Here is a 25,011-nt window from a genome sequence, read left to right on the forward strand (position 1 = left end):
TTAACTTGTATTGCTATGCATAACTTTTATTTATCTCTTTATTTTCAAATAGCCGTACAGCACTTTGTCTGAAAGCATTTTATAAATAAAGTCATTATTATTATTATTATTATTATTATTATTTTCAAGACTGGACTACTGTGATTCACTGTTTACATGTTTAAACAAAAACTCCTTGGAACGTCTGCAGATTGTTCAAAAGGCTGCAGCTGGACTTCTGACCAAAACATTTAAGTACTCTCATGTAACACCAATGCTAATACAGCTGCACTGGCTCCCCAATAAATCCAGAGTCAAGATTCTGATACTGACTTATAGGGCTATCCATGGACAAGCACCTGCCTATATCATTGAACTTCTGCAGCCTTATATCTCTGGCAGGTCTCTTAGGTAATGTAATCAGGGTCTACTTGTCATTCGTCATGCAAGACTGATCACTGAGGGAGACAGAGCTGTTGCCGCTGTAGCTCCCAGACTGTGGAACTCGCTCCGATTGAGCTTAAGATCTCTGGACTCAGTAACTACTTTCAAAAAACAACTAAAAACACATCTTTCTAGAATTGCATTTTTTAAAATGTTGTCTGTTTTGTTTTATACTTTGTTGTCCTTGTATGAAACTCTTTGTGATATTTTTATCTAGAAAGGTGCTATATAAATAACGTTTTACTTACTTACTTACAAAACTCCATTACTACCAAGACTGTGTCAATGTGTTGCGGCGCGCCTGGGAGCAGGGGCCATTGCAATACAAGGGGAACCCAGTGGCTATCTTCCCTGATTACACCGAGAGCATTGCCAAAGTTCGCTTCGCTTTTAACGACGTGAGGAACCTGCTTCGAGGGCGTCAAGATGTCCGGTATGATGTTTCCAGATAGACAGGGGCGAGAGTAAGGAGTTTCTGGATTCAGAGAAGGCAATGTTATACGTAAAAAACATTGTCTCACCAAGTGAAGCTGTCGGGTGAAGTGCCCCTCCTGATTGACTTTTGTCTCTAGCCAGTCCTTGGTGATGAGGCTTTGCAAGACGCAAAGTTTGGTGGACAGTGTAATTACTTCATTAATCACACATCTTGTTTAGGCTGGATAAATGACATTTGCACTACTTAAGGTCTTTATTAAGGTGCTATGTTATTCCATTCTGAGCTATAGTCAGGCGGCTGCCAGTTTTGTTTTTTGTTTTCTCTTGGTCCTACTGTTTCCCAATGCCAGCATTTCTATGTGTGGTCTTGTTCAGATGGGGTTTCAGGGTCACCGGGTTTTACATGGTGACTTGGCTTGGGATACTGCCAGAATTTATCTACTTTTTTTCTTTTTCTCTCCTTGGAGTCTGGGTGTGCATATACATTCATAATGTTGGTTTTTGATTAGATAACTCTATGGCTGCTGTCGAAGCTATACAAAGGTGAGTCTCCTGCAGAACAGAGATATCAGCCTTGAGATCTTTGAGGTGTGTAAGGACCTTTTTGAGCTTAACATAACCAGTTAGCAGACTCTTCAACTCTACGACGAGAGATGTTTTACATCCCTTTTACTGTATCAAACATTTTATCTGATCCTATGGGCCGTTATATTATTGTGGTTGGCCATCTTTATCAACTCAGACTAATTTTAGCCAGTATTTATGCTACCAACTGGGATGATGAAAACTTCTTTGTCAATTTATTCTCACAAATTCCAGATATGACCACACATAATCTCATCTTAGCTGTAGACACAAACTGTGTGTTCTCTAACCTAGACAGAAGCTCTAATAAGGATACTCCTAAATCAAAATCAGCAAAAAAATATTAAATGCTTTCTCCAATCCTACGGCGTTGTTCACATTTTGCATTTTCATAATCCTTCACCAAGGGCATATGCCTACTACTCTCCTGTCCACAAAAGGTTCTCTCGGATAGATTACTGTTTTCACTGGTCAAAACTTGCAATCATCAATCTATTGTTATTTTGGACCACGCTACCCTAGTGATGAGAATGCGCATCTCTGGTGCCAGTCGCATATATGGCCAAAGGAGGATTAATCCTCTTTTACTCTCTCGCATGAAACATTAGTGAATTTGACTAAATCTGAGAATAGAGACTTTCTTGAACGAAACCAAACCCCTGCGATGTCTTTTTCAGTCATATGGGAGCCACTGAAAGCCTGTCCTTGGGGCCAAATGATCTCTTTCTCAGCAGCAAGAAAAAAAGCTGATACTGAGCACTGGAAACAGGTATTAGATGATATTTTGCAGCTAGATATGAACTACAGTCACCCACCATCAGAAAGCATCCTTAAGGAACGTCAGGCCCTGAAAAGGAAATTTGATCTTATTTCTACACAGCAAGCGGAGTGACTCATCCTAGAATCTAGATGTACTTTCAATGAGGAAGGAGAAAAATTGGCACAGTCTTAGCAAATCAAATACATCAAAAGTCATCCAAACAGTTCATCTCTGAAATAGCTGATGAACAGGGCCTACCGAACACGCAGAAATCAATTCCTGTTTCCAATAATTTTACTTTGATTTTATACACCCCAGAGTCAAGCCAAGATGAGTCTGCTATGGACACCTTGTTTAGTCACCTCAATATAACCACAGTTGACCCTAAACAGGTCACTGAACTCGAAAGTGACCTCTCCATCCAGGAGGTCTTGATGGTGATTGGTGGAATGCAAAGCGGCAAGTCCCCTGGACTACATGGTTTCCTCTTTTGAATTGTTAAAAATGCTCTCTAATGAATTTCCACCACTTCTGCTGTAAGTCTTTTCAGAGTCCTATTCATCTGGCACTCTCCCTCCAACTATGTTGGAAGCGGTTATTTCACTCATTCTGAAAAAGAATAAAGACCCTCTCCAATGTAGCTCACACCAGCTGATTTCACTGCTAAACAATGAGGCGAAGATTCTCGCAAAAATTTACAATATCTCCAGTTTTGTTTTTTATCGCTATAGAGCCCTTAGCATCAACCATATGGCAAGATACTAGTATAACAGGAGTTGTCCGAGGAGGCCAAGAATACAAAGTCTTACGTTACGCAGACGATCTGTTGCTTTTTATAACTGACCTTACCCTAAACTCCTCACAACTACTAAGCATTTTGCAATGGTTTGAAATGTCTGGCTACAAAACAAATCCTCAGAAAAGTGAATTCATCCCAATCAATGCAACTGCGAAAAATATCCCATCTAATCTAATACCATTCAAAATAAATAATTAAATTATTTCACTACTATGCAGTTGACACCCAACTGCATAGTAGTGAAAGTATTGTATGGTATCTATTCAGATTCTTACTCTGGATGTCATTACCGTGGCGCATATATATATATATATAGAGAGAGAGAGAGAGAGAGAGAGAGAGAGAGAGAGAGAGAGAGAGAGAGACTTCTGCACTTCTCGTACTTATAGTACGCACCGTATGTAGTACGCGTAGTGCGCGTACTTCAAGCGTGCAGACCCTGAATTGGGACACAGCCTGTGTGTGAATGTTTCTTAGAAAGCACTTCGAAAAATGTGCTTGTGGGCGTGAATGGGTGAATGCACAAGTTGTGTAAAGCGCTTTGAGTGCTCAGAAGAGAAGAAAAGCACTATATAAGAACCAGTCCATTTACCATTACCATTTGCTTTCTTCCATTTCCGCAAAATCTCTAAAATTAGAAATATCCACACTCAGAGGGACGCTGAAAAACTGTCATGTTTCGGCTGTCTACAGGCAGGAGAAGGACCCAAACGCAAAACTCACGACAACAAAATTAAACTCAAAAAGCTGCTTTATTGCAGAATGGACCAAAAAATATAACTAAACTGGGACATAGATAACTAACACACAGGAAAACACAGCCATGAGGGAGACTACGACACTGACAAAGAGAAACACAGGGCTTAAATACACTGAGGGATAACGAGAGAATGAGACACAGAAGGAGAGCACAGCTGGGAGTAATCAGGCTGGACGAGACAAGGGAAGCAAAACTAGAAACACTCACATGAGACATGGACCTTCAAAGTAAAACAGGAAACACACTGACTGAACTCAAAACATGTAAACTTAACAGCAACTGAAACAGAACATAGGGAGCTGAAACATGGGACAGAAAGGCAAAGTAGACACAACATGAACATAACGACGCCCACAGGGAAAGAGCAAAACAGACCACCGAAGCATAGGACCTCTTTCAAAATAAAATAGGAAACAATGAAACACTGACATGACTACATGAACTTGACAACATAAGAAACAGACATGAAACATATGAAGGATAAGGAAGACTTAACACAAGGGTTGGAAACACAAGGGGAATATAATAAGCAAATGAACATAGAAATCTAATGAGCTTAAACATACACTTTAAACATCAAAATGAACTAAAACTCAAAACGCTGGGTCATAAGACCCAGGATCGTGACAAAAACAAGCTTCCAGTTTGGATTCGGGAGATAGACACTGTCGCTACTTAAAACTTTCCTTTTTGCTAAAGCATATAGTTGGGGATGAGGTGACCCTGAATCCTCCCTTAATTATGCTGTAATAGGTGTAGGCTGGTGGCGGCTTCCAATTATGCACTGAGTATTTCTTTTTCAGTCATCTTTCTCACTCACTGTGTGTTAACAGACCTCTCTGCATTGAATCATATCTGTTATTAATCTCTGTCTCTCTTCCACAGCATGTCTTTATCCTGTCTTCCGTCTTTCACCCCAACCGGTCGCAGCAGATGGCCCCGCCCCTCCCTGAGCCTGGTTCTGCTGGAGGTTTCTTACTGTTAAAAGGGAGTTTTGTCTTCCCACAGTCGCCAAAGTGCTGCTCATAGGGGGTCATATGATTGTTGGGTTTTTCTCTGTATGTATTATTGTAGGGTCTACCTTACAATAAAAAGTGCTCTGAGGCGACTGTTTTCGTGATTTGGTGCTATATATTTACATTGAATTAAATTCAATTTATTGCATAGTGAGTGAGAATTCAATAAATTGAATTGAATAAATGTAGAGAAACTGGCAACTCGATAGTAGAAAGCTCACTGCTGTGTTTGGGAATAAGGGATAAAGAAAGAACCGGGCATCTTGGTGCCAAAGCTTGCAACTGCATTTGCAAGGGAGGGATAGAGGAAGAGAACCTCACATCACGGTGCAAAAAACTTGCCACTGAATTTGTAAGGGAGGGATAGAGGGAAGAGAAACTGGCAACTTTTTGGTAGAAAGCTTGCTGCTGCTGAATTTGGCAATGAGAGATGAGATCCTGGCTGTTATGGAACGGCTGTGTGCAGGCAGGAAATGGACCAAAAGTGCAGACTCCGGAGACAGACGTGAACTCAAAAAACAGCTTTAATGCTGAACTCAAAGTAACAAACTTCCAAACATTAACGCAGGCAGGAAAAACAAAACACACAGCATAAGTGAGGGTAGATAAGAGTAGATCGCAACACTGACAAACTGAAACACAGGGCTTAAATACATAGAGGGAGCAATCAGGGAATGGGCAACAGGAGGGAGACACAGCTGGGGCAAATCGGGCCTAACGAGACAAGGGGAAGCAAACCATACGCATTAACATGAGACATGGACTTTCAAAGTAAAACAGGAAACATAACACAGACTCACAGGCAGGCACTATAACAAAGGGAACAGAGACGTGGGACCAGGGCAGACACAGACACTCGCTGTGTCCCAATTCAGGGTCTGCACGCTTGAAGTACGCGCACTACGCGCACTACGCGTACTACGCATACTACGTACGGTGCGTACTATAAGTACGAGAAGTGCGGAGGTGAGAGGCTTGTGAAATGGGACGGTCTAGCCTTCGTCGTGCTGTTCAGGTTGCCTAGCAACCATGATACTAACCGCGAGACACGTTTCATACAGCTTTGTGTGACAGAAATGAAGGAGAAAAATGTTTTGTTGGTCAATCATTTTTGTCATGACATCACTTTGATTAGTTGAGTATCTGAGGCTGAAACCACAGGACTGTAAAACATGATTCAAGGGCTTCATTTCTGTACTGAACAGTCATTTAAGATTAGCTAGTAAATAATAATTAGCTAATGTTGTTCATGAGACTAAAATCATCTCACTGTGGTAATGTAAATATAATATGGCCAATATTATAGTATTGTCAGATTATTATGATATACATATATATATATATATATATATATATATATATATGTATATATATATATATATATATACATATATATACACACACATATATGCACACACACATATATATGGCTTTAAAACCAAGTTAACACTTTAAGTACAAACATCACTAGTGTCACATAACTTTGCCGACATGTGGCCAACAGCAATGTTTTAATGTTCTTCATTATTAAACATTCGCACATGAATAAGTGACGTCATATTCAGTACTTACCTTTGACAGTTCACTCTTGGCCGCTCCCTTCTGCCGTATTTTGCGGCAAAATTATCCACACCCACCGCCGCGCTATGAATTGTGGGATATATGGGACCACGAAGCGTGCACCGGACCACGCTTGATATTTGGGGAAATCGACGGCGCATTTGGAGTATGCATTTCAAGTACACTTCGAATTGGAACAGCCGTCGTCGGGCGGCGGTGACGTAACCGCACTTAAAATGCGTACTTCAAGAGTGCAGACCCTGAATTGGGACACAGCAACTGACTGGACGTAGGGATACTGCAGACAGGGGAGACAGCAACTATGGAACACAGACAGAAAACCAGAACACTAAAACTCTAACCAAACCCCACCCAGAGAACCTAAACTAAGAATAATCTTAAAACCCATGAAGCAAAGCTAGAATATAATGAAATAACAAAATCAAAGAACCAAAAATACAAAACACTGGGTCGACGACCCAGGGAACCTAACACTGGCATCCAGTACTAAAAGGATTCATTGCTGCTTTTTTTCATGATGAATGCAGAGAAACTGGTAACTTGATGGTAGAGAGCACACTGCTGTGTTTACAAATGATGGATAAAGAAAGAACCAGTTAGAAAGATTCACTGCTGCTTTTGCTATTGTTGGATTTTAATATTATTTTATGCCATGTTAGACCCCTAATTAAAGATTGTGAATTATTATGTAGTTTCAGTTTGCATTATTCTCCTGAATTAGAAGAAGGTGATAACTATTACATTTGTTAAACTGATTTGCATTACATTACACTGCTGATTTATTGTGAATGGATGATATTGTTTTATGATGCATTATACTGCTGAGTTATAAGAAATACGGTTCCAGAAAGTCATCGTCTCATTTGTCTGGTTAGAAGAGAACAGAGCATACTGCCCCATCTCATCAGGAGCAGATAAACAGGGAGCCAAGGTCGTAGCTTAGGCGCTGTGTGAGAAAGGATGTGAATGTTTAGGCTTTTATGATGAGGTGGGGGCCACTAGAGGCTATAAGAGTTTGATCAAGGCTCCACCATTTTGAGATCTGATGCTGTCTGTTGTATGGTGTCCATCTCCCACGCGTGTGTTCATTAAATCATCGTTTGACTTGACCCGGCCGGACCAGTGTTGTTATTTTGGTTTTCCTCTTGTATCCATACCCAATATGTGAATCCGTAACAAGTCTAAACACAGTCGTTATCAGGGTGTTGTTGTTCGGCTCCAGCCTTGCCGCTGCTGGCGCCAAAGGGGTAGCCGCCAGCTCCAGCCTTGAGACCGCAGATGGCGCCGAAGAGGTCTCCGCATGAAGTGATGATGGTTTTTACTTAAGTGCGAACAACTCATACGAATTTCAAAGCTGTTCTGACAGTCCAACACTGGTCATATTTGCTCTTCTGCTCGAGTCTCCATCAGTGGGAACATTTCCTGATTCAACTTTTCTTCTGTTCAAATCAAACTCCATGAGAATCAAAGTGTGAATCAGAGTCCTGATGATCAGATTCTATAGAAACATGGAGACTGTAGAGGATTTACACTCAATATGTTCATTTGTTCCCTTCAAGAAAAATCAATCATTCATCAAATTAAATCAGTCGTTGATCGGTTTGATTGACAGGACAGATGATCAGAGGTGCAGAGTTTTTACCTCTATCATTGTTACATGGACTGAAGAATGGGTGGAGTTTGTGAGTGAAGGAGCAGCCAGTAAAGGAGTAGATCAGAGCTGCAGCACCTACATCATAAAAGGAGACCAGACCCTCCTCATAATCCACAAACACCCCCACCTTCTCAGGACCAGGATGAAGACAGAGACGGACTAGAGGGGAAGCACCAGCTTTGTACTCATTTCCATTTCTCAGCCTCACAGTCCAGAGACCATCCTGAGGTCTCGCTGTGATGTCTCCCTTCCTGTTGATCGACTCTGTGGACACTCCTAAAACCCACTCAGTCTTTCCTTTAACCTGAACCTCAAAGTAAAATCTGCCTGAAGAGAAACTCTGCTCTCCTAAAACACAAGCAGACTGAGAAAATCTCTCTGGGTTGTCTGGAAGTTTCTTCCTCACATCACTATGATAAACTTGTTTTCCATCATCAGACAGGATGAGAGCAGGATGAGCTGTATCAGGATCCAGAGTCACATCCACCTCATGCTGCTGGACCCTCTGCAGCTCAGCCTCAAACAGCTTCTTCTTCATGGGTTTCCAGACTGTCTCCTCCAGCTGAGCCACAGCTCTCCCCACAGTCCCCTCATATGATGGTGGATGAACTCTGACCTCTGTCCAGTCCTTGGTGGGTGGAGCAGCTTTCAGGGAGGAGAAGCTTTGGAGGAGGTGGAGGTGGTCTTCAGAGCGTGAGAGCTGCTCCACCTCAGAGCTTCTCTCCATCAGCTCAGAGATTTCCTGTTCCAGATCTTTGATGAGACCTTCAGCCTGTTTCTCTGTAGCTTCCTGTTTGTCTTCGATCTCCTTCATGAGCTCCTTCAGGCGTCTCTCAACAGACTCCATCAGAGCCGTGAGGACCTGAACACCTTCTGCTTTCTGTCTGTCTGCAGCATCTTTACTCATCTTCACCGACTCTGTGATCTCCTGAATCATCAGTCGTCTCTTCTGGATCATCTGCTGAATCTCAGCCTCTGTCTTCTCCAGCTCTGCCTTCTTTCCTTCATATTCTTCTCTCAGAGGAACAAACTCGTGGTTCTTGTGGTCTAAAACAGGCCAGAGCATGCAGACACATGTCTGGTCGGTCTTACAGAACAGCTGCAGGAGTTTATCGTGCTTCGTGCACATCCTGCCTTCCAGGTTCTCCACAGCATCAATCAGCTGATGTCTTTTCAGACGTTTCACTGTCAGATGAGGCTCCAGGTGAGTCTGACAGTAGGAGGTCTGACACACCAGGCAGGACTTCAGGGCCTTCAGTCTGGTTCCAGTGCAGACGTCACAGGGAACTTCTCCTGGTTTGGCAGCTTGTTGCTCTGAGCTGCTGCTGCTGGCTTTCTGCTGAGCTTCACGTCTGAACTGAGCAACCATCTCAGAGATGAAGGTGTTGACCCTCAGCTGAGGTCGAGTGTAGAAAGTCTCTTTACACATGGGACACTGACAGCTCTGATTCATGTCCCAGTGCTGACTGATGCAGGTTTTGCAGAAGTTGTGTCCACATGGTGTAGAGACTGGATCAGTGAACACATCCAGACAGATGGAGCACAGAAACTGATCTTCAGATCGCAGATTGCTGGCAGCAGACATGTCTGCACTCTCAGGGAGAAAGAAAAGAAACATTTGATTCAAAATTCACTTTAAATTTCATTTTTAAAAGGAGAGAAACAAGCGTCAGTAGTCTGAGCAGCTTGGAAAGAAAAGCATCAGGACTTCTTTAAGATTCTTGAAGACATTTCATCAGAGAAGCTTCTTCAGTTCTCAGAGTAACTGGTGGAGACCCAGCAACACACTGTTGTGGAAAATTCAACAATAACCTGCAACACACCCAGTGAGCTTGATTTGAAGTGGGAGCCTATACCTCCTCCCTCACAAAAAGAATTATGACCTTGTTTTCTACTTGGCCGTCACCTAAGGATTTACATCCCTGATAAGCCGAAGGAGTTTCACTATCTGTTTAACGTCTCCCATTACAACGTCCCCACTGTGTTAACGTTCCACATGCATGTAAACTGGTGACAGGAGTGCTCTGTACTATAGTAAAGTGAGAAAGTGATATTCACTCGCTGGGTACATCATTCAGATTATTCTGTATCCTCAGAAAACATTCGAGCCGGATCAGAAAATATCAGAACTGTTACCTGTGACTCTGTTCCAAGATCCAGCACTGATTCCTGACGCCGTGGGAAGCCAGCACCGAAGTCTGTCGACAGCCCTCTTAGACGAGGAGAGAGCCCCAGGACGTGAATTCGGGTCTGGGCCGGTAGCCTGGTCCACAGCGGTGGAATTCAGTCTGACGATCCGAACCACCAGTGAGACGTCCGAGGGTGAGAAACACTATTTTGGTATATAAAACCGCCGCAAAGGTTTAAAGTAACAAAATAAAATAGGTTAGGATTCGCCAAAAGGAATCAAATTAAACGTAGGTTTTAGAAGTAGCCGTAATTACTTCGTAACAAATTGTAAAAGCGCGCAAATGTCTATGTGTGTGTGTGTCTGGAAGTAAGTTGATTTTACAGCACAATACGCCGCTGAATTACTTCCATTTTATGTTTTCTTTGCTGAGGCTCACATACTGGTGACAAAGGAGAACGGTTGAGTTTCATCTCATAAAACTGATACCGCTTCACTTTTAGAGTGAAGTCGAAGGCCGAATCAGTAAACCACTCTGAAGTCAAGCGTGCCAGTGACTGCCCAGCAAAATCTTTGAAAATGGGGAATAAACAAGTAAAATTAACACCTGATGAAGAATGGTTAGAAAAACAACAAACCGGAGCAGGTAAAATAAGTGCAAATAGGTGGAGAAATCCACGAAAAGCAAAAAACCGCAGCTGGGAAGGGAAATGCAATCCCTCAGCTGTCACCCAGCTGAGAGCTGGCCTGAAACAAGAAATTACATTAACAAAAGACCCAAAGAAGAAATTAAAACGTAAGGAAGAGTATAGGCTTTTCCAAGTATGAGAAAATGAAACTGAAAAGAGAACTGAAAATAAAAAAAAGAAAGAGGAAAAGAAAAAACAATTAGCAGCAGCTTTAATAACCCCTGATGATGAAACTATAAATCAGGCACGTGCTGAACAAAGGCCTCCACTCACACACCCACATAACTCTCCTTTAAACCCCCCCGTTAAACCTTCCACACTAGCTGCAGAAAACACAACCAGAATTACACCAAAATCTCATTTTAACCGATCTCCCATATGGACAAGTGCAATGAAAATTAAATTCGACAATGCATATGAGGATGCACAAACAATGTTAGCCAAGCATGAAACAGATTTTCATCCAGGAAGATCTGATTATGGCTCTGAAGAAGAGTGCGACGGTCGTGGTTCACACCCAGACCAACCACCACCGCCATCTACACTAGCATGTCCATTAGTTGAAGTAGCAAACCCCAGATATGGCACACTTTTAGGTGATGGTCAGGGAGGAGGCAGGGACAACAGACCCACAATTCTTGTGTACCGCCCATGGACACATAAAGACAGACAAAATGTAATAAAAGGCATTCCATCAATACAAGAAGGGTGCGAACCATGGCAAGCTGCCATGCGTGAAGTAATCACCCAGTGGCATCTAAACGGTCACGAGGTACTGCAGTTATTCCAGGACTGCCTAAGCCTCTCCTGGGGAAGAATTAGGGGAGACTTTACCTGCTCCCTACCAGATGGTAGAGCGTTTCCCCCAGGTCATGCTGATCTCCAAGCAGCGTTAATAACTGTGTTTGATACTACCACGTATTAGGTCTCATGTAGAAAAATGTTGGGTAACACATGATACAGGCACAGTAGATGAGGCGCTTCAATACGCTAATCATGCACAAACAGTAGTGAAAAACAAAGAGAAAGCCTCAATTTTTGCCCTAGACACAGACACTGCTCTCACAGCTTTTAGTGGGAGTGGAGGCTACAGGGGAGTTTCCAGAGGTCAAAGGAGAGGGAGAGGAATGTATAGAGGAGGAGCAAGAGGCAGAGGGAGACAGAGACACACATACACCGCAGACGGTGACTCCAGTACTGCATGCTGGAAGTGTGGGAAAGAAGGTCACTTTGCACGCCATTGTAAGACACAGAGAACACTTGACACAGAATGACCAGCTGCAACCACTGTGGCTGCAACCACCCAGACAGCTGACATGGAGAGCCACATAGATGAAAAAGAAGTAAAAGCTTTAACAAACAAAGAAAACAATTTAGAACAGGATGAAGCTGAAGTATATAACGTTCATCAGCTAGTAAGTTTACCGGATGGAACACTTACGGTCTATGTAAATGGCAAAAAGTTGCAAGTGTTGTGTGACACAGGAGCTTGTAAAACAGTACTTAAGGCAGAGCCCCTACACGCAACCTTTTATAGAGAAGTAGTAATGGTGAAAACAGCGTCAGGGCATGTAGAAACCCAGCCACTAATAATGCCACTGACATTTTTGCACAAACCCAGTCAACGCTCCTGTTACATGCCATTTATAATAGACCCAACCTGCCCAGTAAACTTACTAGGAAGAGATGCGATGACAAAATTAGGGATAGGAGTCATCCCCACAGAAACAGGCATGACAGCGGAAATAATGTTAGCAGAGGGAGACCCCTATCAGAGGGAAGGAAAAGGAGAGCCAAACTACCACTGGTCATTAGATTTGCCACCGCTTATACAGCTCAAAGAAGCAGCTGAAAAACATCTCCCTGCAAGTACCGAAAAAATGAAGCCAACTGAGTATCACAACACCCAGCGCTATAAACAAACCCCAGGCCCAGACCCTCTGTATGATAAACAGGTGCACAGCCTAAAAAGCCCATATCTGACTCTGCAACACTTATATATTACAAAAAGTGGAAATGCAGTATGCTCAGTGATCCAACCAGACCCATTAAAAAACTAAACAGGATCACAAAACCCCATGTGTCAGTTTTGAAAAAACAGCAGGTATACAATGGTAGCAATTAGGTGACATCCTGCAAAAGGTAGAAAATGATAAATATACACCTACAGAGGAAGAGGGTTGGGCACAGGGTAAAAGAACAGGGTGCATAAGATATACACTGGGCTGGGTGATGAGAACTACACCCAACACTCATCTGCATGACGGCACACAAGAATGAGAAATTCTCTCGCTGGAAGAAGAGCCAGCACTTAAAAGTTTACCTTCTACACTGTGGTCGGATGGACCAACTGATGTGGGATTAAAAAAAACGCAGACACAGCAACAGTACATACTGTTTCATCCCACAGGCCCATTAAGCCACAATACCCCTTATCTAAGGAAGCAACAGAAGGGATTAAGCCAGTGATAAAAGATATGGAAAAAGCAGGAATTCTAATAAAAACTAATTCTGCTACTGCAATACTCCAATCTTCCCAGTTAAGAAAGCTAATACTGGAAAGTATCGTTTGGAACATGATCTGCGAGCAATAAATGAAATTACTGAAATGATACCACCAGTAGTAGCAAAGCCTCACACTATACTGAATCAAGTCACTCCAGAAGAACAATGGTTCTCAGTGATAGATTTATCAAACGCCTTTTTCTCAGTGCCTTTACATCCTAATTCACAATATCTGTTCAGCTTCTCATTTGAGGGACAGAGATACACCTATACTAGGTTACAGCCCCACTCTCTATGCTGAAGCTTTAAAGAAATCAATGATGTCCTGCCTCCTGCCAGCAGGAGGACAGTTTCTACTTTACATAGATGATATTTTAGTGACTGGCCACACAGAGGAAGGGTGTAAACAGAATACTATGGCTGTTACATTACCTGGCTGAGCAAGGCCACAAAGTGTCTCTGAATAAACTCCAATTATGGAGATCTGAAGTAACATACTTAGGCCACACCCTCTCAGGTGAAGGAAGAAAACTACTAAACAAAAGAAAAGAAGCCATACAAAATGCACCACAGCCACAAACTAAGCAACTGGTTTTCTTGGCTTTACACTGGCTCCTGGCTACAGGTGCTAAAAAGACCACTCACTGGAGTTGGGATATTTTTACTTTTATTTTGTGTCTTTGTAACATGTATACTGCCATGTCGAAAACTCATGATTAACCGCATAATATTGTCCACTGTTGCTGCATACATACAAATGATGATGACTCCGACCTGTTGGAACATGAATACTTTGTGTGATTAATGACGATGTGACAGAAAATGTACAACAAGATGTTACATACTGATATCTCACTAAAAGTTATACAATTTGTTTGTCCAAATCAAAGATTGATGTTAGTAGAGAAGAAGCCACCATGATAAAGCCTGTGTGTGAAAACGAGATCAGTGGATTTGATCAAAATCACATTTAAGGAGGAATTCTGTCCTCCAGTTTGTTTAAATAAGCTTTGGCATTGAACACCATCATCTATGTTTGTGTCTGATGACATGTTTGATCCAGTTCAGCTTGAATATCACAGCTGATGTGTGGAACTCTGACATGTTTAAAGCCTGATTATCAGGATGATTCAAACACATCTGTTTAAATAATGAGATTCATGTTTCCACACAAAGTTATAAAGTGCAGCATCGACTGTTTTCTGAATGATTTAGGAACATCTGTGACTCTTACAGGATACACTAAGTCAGATAATCTTTGTAAAATGTGTGAATGACTTTTTGAAGTACTGACCAAAATCTGCTGGTTTACAGTATCAAAGGCTTTATATCAATAAAGAATAAATAGGTGTTTTCACGTCTGTAATCCTTATGATCAATCAGATCCAGAATCAATCTAATAGGAACAGGAAGTGATGAATAACCAGGAAGTGTGGAGTCAGTCTGAAGTCCAGAGCACAGACTGAGTCCACAGTCCTGAGCAGAGCCACAGTGAGACTGAAGCAGCAGCTCGATGTTCCTACAGTGGATCTGTGGTTACATGAGCAGATTTCTATGGATCCAGTGTGACTGTGATGAGTCCTGATGAAGTGAACAGAGTGAAGATTTGTGTAGAAACAGGAAGTGTGATCAGCTGCACTCACCACTGTTGCTGAGAGAAACCTGATGGACTCCAGTGGATCTTCTTTTAGAGACAAACAGGACTTATTATTTTATTATCACGTTGATGCAGCACATGGTTCAGTTAGCTTTGTATAAACACATGTGTTAGAAATGTTCTTCAATCAGCTCTTTTTACTCTCATTTCACAGCCAGGACTTTTTTACTTTTACTTGAGTAAAGAAGTTGAAAAAGTACTTTTTAACAGTAGTACTTCTACTTCAGTACACACTGTGTGTACTTTTACCACCTGTGTCTGAGACCTCCTTCAGGGTCCACCTGAAACTCTCAGTCTGCTGTGGAAAAAGGAAATCCAGGTGAGTTTCTCCTGATCACCTGAGGCCGTCATTACTGTGTGAACCCACACACCACTCCTCACTCCTCCCACCCGCTGCACACAGTCACTGAGTACAGGCTGATTCCTGTAAAGAGAGAGGCAGGAAGAGGCGGAGCAACAGCTGAAAAACAAGAAGCTCAACGTCATTTTGCAGAAGTGAAAGTGAGAGAGAGCAGCAGCAGAGCTGCGTGTGTTCCTTTCAGGAATCATATGACACACCTGGGGGGGATCTGGAGAGCCCCTGGGGTCTGAGTACCTCTCGCTAACAATCATGATCTAAAAACATTTTTCTGTAAAAAAGGATCTAATGGTGTCAATGTGGTTGTTTCCTAAAAAGTTGTGGGTTTACGATTGTCATCACTGTGGGACTCAGTAGTTAGTGAAGTAAGAGTAATTTTCTAGCCTTTTGGGTCGTTAATGGAAAAATGGGTCGCTAAGACTCATATCTGGATATTGGGTGAGCAAAGCTGGATATTGGGTGAGCAAAGCTGGGCTATACAGACTTCCTGGAATGTTGGTCCCAATACACACTCATTGATGTCAAAGACTACGAAGGGAATGATGGGCTTTGCATTCCATAACTCAGTATAACCATTATAAAAAGCTCAATATATCCATAGGTCTCCCTGAGCTTTTCAACACAGTCCTCTTTGGTGACATCTGGTGGACAAACATATGAAGAGCAGCAGCTTGAGTCAACAACTTATAATGAAGGGCTTCATTATGATTGGCCGCTCTACAGAGCTGAGCTTCTGTTTGTTTTTGGGGGGATGTTATATCTATTTTAATAATAAATCTTTTAGAGGAATAAACCTTCCTTGTTTAAATGTGGGCCATGGTGTGTTCTCCTTTGCTGGTGACTTCTTGATGTTTTTACTAATTAGAAAAACACACTATATATGTGTATGTACAACACAGTCATGTAATAGGTTGGCAGTATGCTTGTGCTGTGAGGTCTAACTCTATGTATAGTGTATTTATTATGTACATTTTTAGACAGCGTGTCCTTATACACAGTGTACACTGAAAGTGCGGGACCCGCCCTGCATGGAGGCCTCGGGGGAGGAGCTTCACATGAACGAGCTCGATGACAGAATAATGAACGTGAGCGCTTTTAACAGCAGAGGACGGTTTGACTAACCCGCTACTTAGTCTGTGTGAAGCCACACCCATCTCTGTTTGAGTGTGTGTTTGTGAGAGAGCACTTGGCTCTCGCTCTGCAGGCCTACTTGTTGTTCCTAGAGTATTTAAAAGTAGAATGGGAGGGAGAGCCTTCAGTTTTCAGGCCCCTCTTCTGTGGAACCAGCTTCCAGTTTGGATTCAGGAGACAGACACTATCTCTACTTTCAAGATTAGGCTTCAAACTTTCCTTTTTGCTAAAGCATATACAGTACCTGAGGCGTTGCATTCAACTCTTGTTTCTGTCTTCATGATTCCTCCTGACTGGTCTCAGCTCAGATGTTCTGCTTTGTCCTTTACATAAAAGCAGCTCATGTTGCTTATTTTTATATTTTATTTCTATTTTATATCTTATTTGTTTTATATTTTTATTAATTCGTTTTTTAGGTTTTTATTTCATTGTTCCATAGTTTATTTATATTTCTGGTTTTATTGTGATTTTTATCTGTGAAAAGTGCGACATAAACACATTATTCTTACTTACTTATGATAAACAGCTAGATGGAGCCACATGCTGTTGTAACTCGACTGAGCCTTTACAGGAGAGCCCACAGAGCCGAAACTCACAGTTAAAATAAGGACAGCTCTCCTCACATCAGCAGGAAACCACAGGAAGCGATGCAGAGGCTGGGTTGATAAAGAGGAAGCTGATGAGGGTGTCGTAGCAGATCACTCCTGTCACCAGCATGAATGTTAATGCTAATGGGCCTCATGTTTATTGCACCTTCACAGTGGACCTGTTGTAGAGTTAAAGACATCCTGTTCAAGGGAGGTGACTGGTGGTTGTTGTCCTTAGTGTGGGAGGGGGTCAAAGATGAGCTGGACTAAAGGTGTAGGGATGTATGACGTGCTGTGAAATGTGTTTTGTTTGAGAGTGGGTATATGTGAGGGCGGTGGCCAGAGATCAGCCTGGTGTTTATAATAATAATAATAATAATAATAATAATAATAATAATAATAATAATAATAATAATAATAATAATACATTTTATTTGAAGGCGCCTTTCAGAAACCCAAGGTCACCTTACAAAAAACACAATTAATAAAAGGAACAGTAGTCATAAAATACATAAAATAAGTTAAAATTACAAAACAGAGCGTGACAACAGATAAAATCAGCATTAAAGCGAATAAGCCAGTTTAAACAGGTGTGTTTTGAGCTGTGTCTTAAATACGGAGAGGGAGTCAATATTTCTTAGTGCAGGAGGAAGAGAGTTGCAGAGCCGGGGAGCAGAGCGACTGAAAGCTCTGCTCCCCACAGTGATGAGACTGAACACTAAGATGAACAGCAGATGATGATCTGAGAGGGCGGGAAACAGTGGTGATATGGAGCAGGTCACACAGATATGAAGGAGCAGATTTATGGACACACTTGCATGTAAGAAGTAAGATTTTAAAGTTTATCCTGGTTTCTACGGGCAACCAGTGAAGCTGCTGAAGAACTGTTGTAATATGAGCTCTTGACAGAGTAGAGTTATGACCCGAGCTGCAGAGTTTTGAAGAAGTTGGAGTTTATGAAGGGACCTTTTAGGGAGACCAAATAGGAGGGAATTACAGTAATCAATACGGGACGTAATAAGACTATGGACAAGGATGGCAGCAGCATGGGGAGGAAGGGGCGGAGTCAGTTAATATTACGTAAATGGAAGTAAGCAGACCGGGTTATGTAATTAATGTGAGACTGGAATGAGAGAGTATTTGGAGTTTGGAGTGTTTCTCTCCACATTGCAGTGTGTTCATTAAACCTACTTCAATCATGCTCACCGAGGTGTCTGCAGGTTATTTTAAATCTTCCACAACAAGGCTGACAAATGTTCTTAGAGACGTTTTCCACTGCAAACATCAGCTTTCTGACTCTCAGTGGAAACATGACCGTGCGTAGATCAGTGATCAGGTTCATGGTTGGACTCAGTCGGAGTGTTTAAAGAAGAAGCCGAAGATAACGAGTAAACATTTCTCCCTTACACTTTGTCACCTCTGAGTCAAAGGCAGAGGCTGAAATCTGAATATCAAGCTACAAATACACCATCATCACACAGATGTAGTCATTTATACCCACTGTTAGCATCCTACATCATAGAATACAGCACAACCTGTCAGGTTATAAGAATTAAGAAGAGCACTTGAGCTTCAGCAAAGATTTAATAAATATTTATTTATATTTCCTATCATTTTATGTCTATTCCATCTCAAAGACAAGTATCTTAAACACATAACATCCTTATAGAATATGATGTAACACTATAGATCAACTTACCTCAGAATATATAAAGCATAATTACAGTGATATGATGCAGCAAACACAGCAGTGCTACTGATCCAAAATACTCAAAGCTTCATAGAACTGAAACAAACATTTATTTTTAGCCCCATTCTGTTGCTGATACATACTTTAGGTTTCTGAACATTAAACTTGTTGCTGCCTTTCATATTATGTTCATATTTGAACATTACCTAATAAGACTGATTCAGAGCAGGATTCAAACACAAGTGCTGCCAGATAAATCCAAGCTGTCAAGCTATCTAGCCCGGTCACCTTCTCCCGGCCAATCAGCATTCATGCTGTGTCCCTCTTTGCATGTGTCACTATCCTCTGAAGATGCCTTCGATCACGGTCTGAGCTGGCAGACCATGGGGAGAGAGAGCGGACCCAAATGCAGACACACAGGGGTGAGGTCAATGTTTAACCAAAGGTGAGCCTTTATTTGGCTGAATGTGAATATAAACAAGGCAGGAAGGAAATGAACAAAATATAAACAGGAAAAACCTGAAACCTGGAAACACAGGAAAAGAAATGCAGGGGGAGATACTCAGGGGACAATGAAACACAGAGAATGATGATCAGTGACAATGGAGCAGAGGGAAACACACACTTGACATACACAAGCAGCACAATGAGAGGAACAGGTCAGACATGACGAGGCCAGCAGGAAGAACAACAGAATACAAGGACTTGGGACACAGACGGTCAAAGTAAAACAGGAAATACAAGAACTTAGCGATGACAAGAGGTAACAGAAACACCTAAACACTACAAATCATAACCAATGACCAGAACTTAACTAAGGCGATGAATATTAAATAATCACAAACATAAACAGAGTCACTAGACTCCGGACCATGATGCCTTTGTGCAATCGTGTTCTTGAATATAAAACTTTAGTTCCATCTCTCTGCCTTATCTTTCCTGCTTTGCTCTCATGTCCTTGTCTAGTCTCATCTACTTTCTCCTTTTACCCTGGAAGAGTCTCACAGTCTGTTGTCTAAATCCGAAAAGAGGAATTATGGATTTGACCAATTAGCCTGTGATACTTGACCAACAGGCAGACACTTCCACATTGTCATCTCAATAGTGTTTTTATTTTATTTGCCCTGGATGCAGCCACTCCATCACTCCCCACATTGCTGGATTTCAGTTTAAAGACAGTTTAAATGAGGTGACAGCTGCAGGTTATTTTCGTCCTTTCAGTTTAAGACAGTAAGACGTCTTGTTCCTGTTTTTCTCTGTGGTCACTTCTCAGAGTTGAAGAGATAAAAATGTGCAAACAATGAATTTATTGACACTAAAGATAAGAAACGTGTTGTGAAGGACAGTTTGACACCTCAGCTGTGAGTGAGCTGTTTCCACATTATAAGCAGAAGTGAAGATAAGATCAGCTCAGTGTTTGTGATGTTTGTATTTATTCTGTTGGTTCCTGTTTCCATCACAGCTTATTGGTGCTTACACTCTAAGGCTGTGGCTGAGCTCAGACTGCTGTCAGCACTCTCAGGCTAACCTCATCAGCACAGAATAAACCATAATAAATAAATGATTCTCTCATCAGCCATAGTTCACACTCCTGGATCATTTCAATCCTGAAGTATCTGCTGTTTTATTAAAGCATCACAGAATCAGAGGAGTCAGTTCTTACTCAGAGACTGTTTGATCCAATCACTGAGCAGTTCAGCTTTTCATTCCCACTCTCACAAAGTGCCTGGTCACACTGGGTTCTGCTGACGCTGATAGGCTTCAGGATTCAACACAGTGGCTCCTGCAGGGCCTGAACACCTCCACACGGATCCTGGACTTTCTGATGGAGACACCTCAGACAGTCCAGATACAGCAGGTGGTGAGAACAGCTGAGATCATTGGAGCCTCCGATCCACAGAGAGTGATGAATCCACAGACTCACTGCTTTAACATGAACATTAGAATATTGATTTTTCTATCTCGGCTGGAGGAAGCTGGGTTTCTGCACCATCCAATCAGAAACCAGCGTCCACCCTGAGACCCGGGTCTGTGACAGGAAGTCCATAAACAGGCAGACCCTCAGCAGCAGGCTGACCTCTGACCTCTGAGACAGAGGGAGGAGTTTGTGTCACCCGGGGGCGCTGCAGCATCGCCTGAGAGCTGTAAGAACAAGACCAATAAACAGGAAGTGAAAGTCACACTTCTGTTGGTGTGTGTAGCAGACCTACACCCTCTGCAGGAAGCTGAGATAAGAAGCAGCCAATCACAGAGCAGGGAGCATGTGACTTCCTGTTTTGGGACAGAGAGCAGCTTTCTAAAGCAGAAAGAAACACTTGGTCCCTCCGTTGAGGGAAGATGCTGTGAATGTGCAGGTGTCATGTGACCCACCTGATCTACTGATGTAAGACTGTAAGAACAATAATAACAACATGTTTAATACAGAGTCAGGTGCTGCTGCATCCACACAGATCCACGTGAAACACAGCTGGATCATGTTTGCTCTGCTGGAAACAGAAAAACTGATTTAAATGAACCTGAAACACTTCATGTATAAAGGCTCATGTAGCCACTGAGCCCTGCTCTCAGGTTTAACTCTGTGAGGCTTTAACAAACAACAGTTTAAAATCATGTTCAGTATGGAGGGTCACACACTTTCCTGAATGTTTGAACCCTGAACTACTGGCTGTTCCATGTCAGCCTGGATATAAATACAGACCTGCCAGCTGTGATAGACCCACACACAGCCTGCACCTGGGGTCTTGCCTGCTGTGATAGACCCCAGCCTCTATGGATCTTGTGCTCAGAGCTTGTTCCTGTGCTGCCATGATTAGAGCCTCTGTGCTGTCTTTCAGTCCAGCTTTGTCCAGCCACTGGTAGGATTTCTGGATATCTGCCGGTGGTACATACCATGCAGGGACTTGTCCTTCCATGATGGTTCCTCGTCTCCCTCCTCTTTCTTGGGTTTCTGCTGCCTGAGGTATTCACTGAGCACGCTGTCAGTTGGGGCCATCTTCATGATGTATTCTTGGATGTTGGTTTTCTCATCCTGGACTGTGGTGCTGACACTCACCAGTCCCCGGCCTCCTTCCTTCTCCTCTGCGTACAGCCTCAGGGTGCTGGACTTGGGGTGAAACCCTCCATGCATTCCTGGTCTTGACATCAGTGGCTTCTACCTCCTCCTTTGGCCAGCTTATTATCCCAGCAGGGTACCTGATCACAAGCAGGGTGTAAGTGTTGGTAGCCCGAATCTTGTTGTTACCGTTCAGTGGGCTCTTCTGTAGTTGGATGGGGCCGGTCCCCTCTGGTCCTGGGATCAGGACCAGCTTCAGTTAGCCATTCCAGGAGCTATCCAACACCAGGTGCTGTCATCAACCGAACATCAACCAAACTGTCAGCAGCGATTTAATGACTTTCTGATCTCTGTGAAAATGATTTCCACATCATGTATATATCTACTGCTGTATGTGTCACAGCATTCAGGGCCTTTATAAGCACAGTGTATACAGACAAAAGTACTCAACTGAACAATTTCAGGTTCTGTTTTCCATCATGTGTCATTTATTAATATGGAAGCACTGAGAATGGATGGATGGTTATTTCATTAATAATTATATTTCATTCTCTGTATCTTCACCACACATGTGACTTGGTTACTGTAAATGCAGTGAATGCTTACATTGTACTCACTGCAACATATTCATAGTACAGACACAGTACACTGTGTTAGAGGCTGGGATGAGGTGAGCCTGGTCCTTGATCATCATTTATGTCCAGTTGAGAACGATTGTGTGCACTCACATATTAAATGAACTGAAATCAGTGTGATCTCCAGTCAGAGCAGAGGCCGGTGATAAAAGAATTGGGGCTTTAATCAGCCTGTCTCAGTTGTTTTAACGCTCAGTATCACAAAGTAATATGGTAACATCTGGACTGATGAGTTTACTGTCAGCATTTTAATGGATAGTTTAAAGGCTGTAGGCTGCAGCCGTTGCTCTAACACTGCCTAAATGTAACAGGCCTCAGTGCTGGTTCTAACAGTCTGAGCTGCTTCAGACTTTATTTGTGAAGAGCACAGCAGCTTACAGACACGCAGCTGGGCCTGGACCGCCCCAAAGGAGTGTTTGTTAAAGCCTGCAGTAAATCCACCAGCAGAATGATGGAAATGCAACACAGAAATGATGAAGATGAGCAGAGCTAAAGCCAAATCAAGTCCAGTTCATACAGTTAGGTCCATAAATCAAATAAGGGAAAATAAAATGTTGGTTAGCTGCATCTGGCTGCACCCTTAAAATGCTCTGTGGTCGCTATGGTAACGCGTAAACATTTCTTTCAAAATAAGACACACGACTATATGTAACATATGTGTTAAATACTTTTGAATTTTACCCAAAACACCTTTTTTAAATTAAATATGTCATTTTGCATCTCAATCTCCTACCTGTGTGATCTGAGTCTGTGTGCGTTCGTGTGTGTGTGTGCTGCGTGGTGACGTAGGCGCGTACATGTGTGCCCGGTCACAGCTCCTTTCAGCATGGCCGGAGGTAAGTCACTGCTACGTTGCTCTCTGCTAATTAAAGTTTGTTCAGAGCCCAAGCTGCAATGTGAATACATCTGAACCGCCGCGTTTTTGTTTGTCATTAAGAGACTCATTCGGGATAAGTTTTGTGGAGGGCGGAGTTCGCTAATATACGCTTTTGATGAGTTTTAGCCGAGAACGCAACTGAAATGCTAGCATGCTAAGTTAGCCTGATCGCTAGCGGCTTGTGAGCGTATTCGCTGCAGTTTTTTTAACAGCATGCACTCTTTTTTCCTTCGTCAGGAGAGGTGTACTGGCAGTCGCGTGACACACACAGAACAGACGCTTATTTCTGTGTTGCAGATGTGCAGTAAAGAGCCAAAGACCCAGTACTGTCTCCTGCCTCTTACTTTCACGCCACAACACAACGCATAGACGGGCGTAACACATGAACGGGTTACATATAACACCGATAAAGATCCAGGGAAACAGAGTTAACGATAAAAACTCTGAAAACCATAAATTTCACACTAAGCCTCAACTCTCACGGACCGGTCCGTGGCCCGGGGTTGTGAATCACTGCATTAACACATGGGTAGTTCAGGCAGCACGTCATTTTCATTGTTACTGGTAATAGTCTTTGTGAAAAGCACATTGATGTAAAAATCATGACAAAGTATTTAATTTAATTTCAACAGCTTTTCCACATGCCCCTGGGCAATGTTCCCTCTGAGCTGCGCAAGTGCGCAATTGCGCACTGCTGGCGCGGTCTCTGCGCAGAAAAAATCTGCGTTGCGCACAAAAAAAATTCTAACCTGAATTGTGTTTTAGCTAGCAAAGCATCGTGGCTGATGTGGAGTGAAGCCACGTTAATGACAACGTGAACAACCATTGGAGATGTGAGCAGGACAGACGGAACAACTGACGGGAAAAGTGTGGACTTTATACCAGTTTTTAAATTGTGTTGATCGGCCACGTAAAACCAGAGTTATGATAAAATATCTGCAATGTTTGTTTTTCTTCCTGAATACTGTCGTTGTTTATATTTACTGCAGGAAGAAATGGTAAAAACTGTGTTTTATAAGGAAAACGCTCGAAATCACTCTCTGCCTGTGAGCAAAGACAAAGCCAAAACACCCCACCCTTTCCCATTGGTCGAAAAATGTACCATGTCGGCCAATCAAAACATGGCATTTAGTTGTTTAGAAACGGGGGACAGACACATGACACATTAAAGGGAACACTGCCCCTGGGACACTGGGCAGAAACACTTTGCCCCCCCCCCCCCCCCCCCCCCACACACACACACACACACACACCAGTCCTCCTATAACAAAGACAAATTGTCAGGAAGCAGATGTGTGATCTCCACCCATGAGCACGCTCAGGGACCTCAGAATGTCTCCACTGATTTCTGCTCTCAGAGCTGATGTTTGACTCTTTATAACATCTTTAAGAACTCATATCTGAGTGAATGTTTCAGCTTTAACGAGTCCTCTGAGGGTTCACACGCTGACGGCCACTGATTGGTCCACTCAGTCACATGGGTCAGAACCAGGAAGCCATGAGGTCACAGAGTAATGGGTGGCTCTGTCAGAGGTCATCATATAATGAATTACAGCAGTTCAGCCTAGAAGATCACAAGACATCTGCTCACATCTGGATGAATCCAGCTGTGTACAGCCAAAGACAGTGTTGCGACTTTCATCCATAAATAAAGCCGTGGCTGGCTGAGTTGGTTGTGTCCCTGTGACG

At 42.6% G+C, this 25,011-nt stretch overlaps 1 protein-coding gene across 1 annotated transcript; it reads right to left on the reverse strand.

The window, feature by feature from the left end:
* Nucleotides 1–7,720: 7,720 nt before the first annotated feature.
* LOC146520981 (E3 ubiquitin-protein ligase TRIM21-like) lies at nucleotides 7,721–15,059 on the reverse strand. The gene is made up of 2 exons (XM_085154412.1): nucleotides 14,979–15,059; nucleotides 7,721–9,607 (listed from the first exon to the last, which is right to left on the reverse strand). Exon 2 carries the CDS (start codon nucleotides 9,596–9,598, stop codon nucleotides 7,940–7,942), a length of 1,659 nt encoding a protein of 552 aa, XP_085010538.1. The 5' UTR covers nucleotides 9,599–9,607; nucleotides 14,979–15,059; the 3' UTR covers nucleotides 7,721–7,939.
* Between the last annotated feature and the right edge of the window lie 9,952 nt (nucleotides 15,060–25,011).

The sequence above is a fragment of the Neolamprologus multifasciatus genome, chromosome 3 (genome assembly GCF_963576455.1).
Source record: "Neolamprologus multifasciatus chromosome 3, fNeoMul1.2, whole genome shotgun sequence".
NCBI classification, from domain to species: Eukaryota; Metazoa; Chordata; class Actinopteri; order Cichliformes; family Cichlidae; genus Neolamprologus; species Neolamprologus multifasciatus.

What these genes read in the sequence shown, in the direction of transcription:
- LOC146520981 (XM_085154412.1), bottom strand. Translation starts at nt 9,598, where the DNA reads ATGTCTGCTGCCAGCAATCTGCGATCTGAAGATCAGTTTCTGTGCTCC.